The sequence below is a fragment of the Lipotes vexillifer genome, unplaced genomic scaffold, assembly GCF_000442215.2.
Source record: "Lipotes vexillifer unplaced genomic scaffold, Lipotes_vexillifer_v1.1 scaffold168, whole genome shotgun sequence".
Classification (NCBI taxonomy): domain Eukaryota; kingdom Metazoa; phylum Chordata; class Mammalia; order Artiodactyla; family Lipotidae; genus Lipotes; species Lipotes vexillifer.
This window is the reverse complement of record NW_006773947.1, coordinates 2,375,809-2,380,898: the sequence shown is the minus strand read 5'-3', so window position 1 is coordinate 2,380,898 and position 5,090 is coordinate 2,375,809. Positions and strand designations below refer to the sequence as shown.

At 55.3% G+C, this 5,090-nt stretch overlaps 1 protein-coding gene across 1 annotated transcript in view; it reads left to right on the top strand.

The window, feature by feature from the left end:
* Nucleotides 1–1,148: 1,148 nt before the first annotated feature.
* CABLES1 (Cdk5 and Abl enzyme substrate 1) overlaps nucleotides 1,149–5,090 on the top strand; it is a 108,231-nt gene continuing 104,289 nt past the window's right edge. Inside the window, exons 1-3 of the mRNA XM_007448622.1 lie at nucleotides 1,149–1,158; nucleotides 1,243–1,265; nucleotides 1,886–3,348. Of these exons, the coding sequence (XP_007448684.1) occupies nucleotides 1,149–1,158; nucleotides 1,243–1,265; nucleotides 1,886–3,348 (1,496 nt within the window). The remainder of the gene's footprint in view (nucleotides 1,159–1,242; nucleotides 1,266–1,885; nucleotides 3,349–5,090) is intronic.

Here is a 5,090-nt window from a genome sequence, read left to right as displayed (position 1 = left end):
GAAATGAATATTGATGAAAAAATTTTAATAACCAACGCTGGCAAGAGTGAGGAAGCCAATTGGAACAACTTTTCTGGATAGAAAGCCTTAAAAATATGGTATGTCCTTTGCCCCCAAATCCATTTAACCTAGGCAAATAATATTGGATGGTAGCAAGATTTAGCAAAACAAAGGATATCATCATCACTCTTTATAACAGCATAAGAGGAAACAACCTAAATGTTCAATGTAGCGCACAGGCTTAATAATTATAGTTTCTCCATCAAACTGAACACCGTGCAGTCATTAAAATGATGCTGTAGAAGAATATTCTAAAAGGAAGGATGATCACAACACAGCAAGCAAGGATCACAAGACACAAACAGCCCGCTTTAACTTTTGTTTAAAAATATACACAGGACAGAAATCAAAATCTCCATAGGAGATGCGATTGTTAGTGAAGCTTTATATTTTTCCTACTTCTCTTTGCTTATCTTATTCTCTAAATGTTCTGCAATAAACATGTATCACTTTTTTGATAAAAATAGTTTTCTCTTTTACATGTGCAGAGTTGGTGTTTTTTTTAAACACTGCCTATCAGCACAACCAGACCAGTGGTCAAGTAAATTAAGTTAGTTGTAACAAAGTAACTTGGTAGTTTCAAGTCGTTAGTTGAAGAGAGTAATTAAAATCCTAATGAAATTACACAGCACTGGTCGCTTAGCTGCAGTAAGGCTGCTCTAAATATAGACACTGGGTTCCACTTTCTCAAAAGGCCTAAAAATGGCATAACATAAAAAATGAACAATTGTTCACATAAAGGGCCATGTGCCATGTTTGTCCTAAACCACTGTAACCCGAACTCACCCATATCTCATCCTCCAGGCTGGCTGCATGTCTCTGGAAGGGTGTATTTGCTCTACATTACTCATTTTACTTTCTTGAACTTGAAATGGAGTGGAATTTCAATGTACAGTTACCCATTAGCTCCAAGGCTAAATTTAAACCTTTAATTAAAGTAATCCCTTGATCTTAAACACATTTCTTCTCCCTCAGGAAAGTGTAGAGGGTTTCTTAGATGTCACAGAACTCAAGTCAGTGTGACAATTGTTCCTACTGCATTTGGTAAGTCACCTGAACCGCACTGGGAAATCTGCAGGCGTTTTCGGATGGCTCATGGTAACCACCCCCCACTCCAACCCCCCCAGGACAGGCATTTGTTGGGCATGAGGTTGGGGTACAGAATTCTGCCACCCCTCGCAGATCCAGAGCTGCAGCTTGGACAGGTACTCATCTTTACATAAGACATTGTAGGTGCCAGACGGATGTTTATGAAATAAATGACAGAAAGTAGCTGTGCATATTGTTCCCAGTTTATATGGGAGGAAAAGAGATCATACCCCACAAAAATTTGCAAGGTGACAAGGGCAAAGGGTTGTGAGGCCATATTAGCTTACCTTGTTCTTCACGGAAAACGGAGCACGTTTCTGGGTCGAAGTAAAAATTTATGTTGGCCTTTGCTAAGAAAGAGATGAAAAGTGACAGCACCATCCAATGGAGATGTGTCAATTAGTCTGGCCACACGTTTGATGTTCGCGCCTGGGTTCTTACGCACTCTCGGGTATGCATTTAAATCAGGGGCTGCATCCTCAGTCTGCGAATCAATGAGACACAAACTCAACGGTTAGCGACAGCTTTATGGTGGGACTGTCCACATAAGGGGTGTGTAACTATTAATAAGGATGTATTTGTCGGGGCCCAACAGCAGCGCGGGATCCAGTTAACAAGCTCGCGGGCCAAATCTCCGCGTCGCTCCAATTAATTGTCCCGCAGAACCCACAACTCTCCCGGGACCACATTTTCACGCCGTGACTCATGGGGTTCTGCTCGCGCCCCCAATTCCCAGTCCAAGCGCTGCGAGGAAACGTGCTACCTCCCTCACCTGGGCGCGCGCCCTGGGAGCCACCAACTCTCCCCGCAGTCGGCTCGGACTACCTGGACCGCCCGGCCGGTCCCTCGCCCCGCCACCCGCTTGGCTTTCCCTTCCTCCTCCTCTTCCTCCTCCTCCGGCCCCCCGCCTCCGGCCGCCAGCCTCCGCGGCTGCCGCCTGCGGCTTTGTTTTCCTCCCAGGTTTCATTCCCCACACGTGATACAGTGTTTTTGCAAAGAGCGCTTCGGAGCGCGAGCGCGGGGCGCGCGCACCTATAAATACGGACACCGGGGCCCGAGAGGGCCCGGGACAGAACCCCCAGGCTGCTGGCGGGCGGGCAGACGGCCAGCGAGCCAGCGAGCCGCGCGCGTGGGCCGGAGCGGCGGCGCCCCCCGCCCGAGCACCGAGGGGCAAGCATGGCCCGCCCGCTGGGGGGCCGGGCCGCCGCGCACGCCGCCCGCGCCCCGCGCCCTGCCCAGCCCGGGTCACCGGCGCTCGCGCCCGCCGCTTAGCACTCGGGCGCCGCTCGCTTCTCGGGGCATCGCGGAAATATCGCCGCAGACGGACACAATGGCGGCGACTGCCGCCACCACGGCCGCCACCGCCGGCAAGGCCGTCCGCAGCAGCAGCAGCAGCGCCGGCACCGTCGCCGCGGGCACCAGAAGATTGCAGCAGCCGCCACAGCAGCAGCCTCAGCCCGCGGCCGCCGCGCCGGCCCAGCCGCCGCCGCCGCCGCCGCCGCCCGAGCCCCCCAGGAAGACCCGCATGGACCCGCGGCGCCGCCAGGCTGCCCTCTCCTTCCTCACCAACATCTCGCTGGACGGACGGCCGCCCCTGCAGGACGAGGAGTGGGCCGGCGGTGAGGAGAGCGGCGCGGCCAAGCCGGGCGCAGGCAGCGCCTACGGCGCGAGGACGCGGCTCAGCCTGCTCGCCGCCGCCGAGCGGGGCGGTTGCGGCGCGCTCGCCGCGGCGGGCACAGCGGCGGCGTTGGCAGCTGGATCGGGCCCCTGCCATCCGCCGCCCTCGCCGCTGCCGACCCTGATCCCCGGCGGCCACGCGACCGTGCTTGGCCCTGGGGCGGCCCGAGGGTTCGCGAGCCCCCTGGGCGCGGGCCGGGCATCGGGGGAGCAATTGCAGCCGCCCCGGCCCGCGCCTCTCGCCGCCTGCGTTCAGCCGCAGCTGCCCGACGGGCCCGGGGGCGCCGGGCAGGAGGAGTTGGAGGAAGACGATGCCTTTACCAGCGTGCATGTGCCGGCGGCCGCCTTCTTGGGCTCCGGGACCCCCGGGAGTGGGAGCGGTAGTCGTGGCCGCCTCAACTCTTTCACTCAGGGAATCCTGCCGATCGCCTTCTCCAGGCAGACCTCGCAGAACTACTGTTCCCTGGAGCAGCCGGGCCAGGGGGGCAGCGCCAGTGCCTTCGAGCAGCTGCAGAGGTCCCGGTGAGTATCCAGGACGCCACGCGCGCCTTACCTCGCGTCCCTCCCGGCCCGCTGTCTGCTGCGGGACTCGGTCGCTCCCAATTCCCGCGCCCTGCCGGATCCCTGAGCTTCTGGCGCGAATTCCAAACCACGAGGGCACGCGGAAGAGAGAAAGTCTCTAGGGAGCGTGTGTGTGTGTTCACACGTGTGTGCACGAGCCCGGCACTCACAGAGCCGAAGCACCATGCTCATGCAGTGGGTGCCGAGTTAGGGCTTGCGGGAGCCCACTAAAAGCGGCACCAAAACCTCCCACTGCAAGGAGGGGATCACGAGCTTCCAGAAACCCGGTCCGGACCCGGAGAAGCACTCTCCTTGCGCCAGGCAAGACTAGGCGGGGCGCAGAGTTGAGCCGTGGGTCCGGCCGGCGGCTAAGCGGCGCGTGTGAGCCGAACCTGTCGCAGACACGCCGTGAATCCCTCCTGAGAAGTTCTTCCTGCGCTCAAAGTATTCCAGTGTCCCAGGAGAACTTGGCGTTTTCCTTTTGCTTTTCTAAGAAAAGGGAAGTCCTTATGTTCCCTTGAACCAGGCCTTGGTGGTGGGGGACAGGGAGAAAATAGGGCTTGAGGATCCTTTTTTCCATTCCAAGGTGAATTTGCTGAAATTAGTGGAAAGGTGGTTGTGTTCGCTTGCTTAAGTCATCTGCGGGTATCAAGTATCTTAGCAAAACCGTGAAATGTTGGACACTTGCTTATTCAGGAAATGGCTAGAGCTTGTCACTTATGTTCCAGGGACAGTTGGGGAGCTAGGTCTGCATCAGGCAGTGGGACTGGAGGTTGGGAGAGAACAGGAGTGGGGAGCCCCAAGGAAGTGCAGACCTGTTCTCTGGGAGGCTTGTTACTTAGGAAGGCCTCTTAGGCTCCCTATGGCTCAGTTATTTTAACTTCCTGGGGCTTCAGTTTCCCCTTCTGGAATGGGACCTTGCCATCATGTTGCAGGCCTCAAGGTGAGAAGGGGGAACCTTCCCTGTTACAGCCTCTCTCCTGTAATGCTCATCTGAACACTTAGGCTTTTTCTGGCCTAAGTAAGAAGGTGGCCTGTTGGAAAACTTAACTTCCTCCCGCAGTGGACAGATGGGAGAGAACAAGGCAGGCTCCTGCAGAATTTTGTTGAGTCTGTTTCTTCCCAAGTGGTGAAATCATGACCCTGCTTGGTATGTAGCATCCTAGCTGAGTGCACATGGGCTGCGGGCAGGGGTGTGGAGCGGTCGAATAGCTTTGTGACTGCACGGATGATTAGTGATGCTGGGCACAGGTGACAGCCTGGGCCTGGCATTTCTTGTCAGAGCATGCCTCTCCCCGTTATTGGGCCAGTGCACAGGAGGGGAGGGGAATCCCTTCCGTTCTGGGTGAGTGGTTCAGACTCAGCAGTTTCTGGGCAGCTTGACATCACGCACTGGCTCTTAATGACTCTATAGTTTGAGCGTGAGCCCAGCTTGTCCAGCGGGTCAGGACAGGAGTTGTAATAAACATACATGTTATTCTAAGCCAGTGTGCAAGATTGCCCTGTGTCTCGTAGTAGACAGATGTGTTCCCATGCTCAAAACATCTGGAGACCAAATAACTTCACACTTTGTCTCCAAGAATCTCATTTCAGAGGACACGGAGGATCTTGTGTGTTGATATTTCTGATCCAAAAAACAGCCAGATTTAATCTCTGAACCTATAAATATGAACCCCTTGGGTGTTTTATTGATTCCCCCCCCC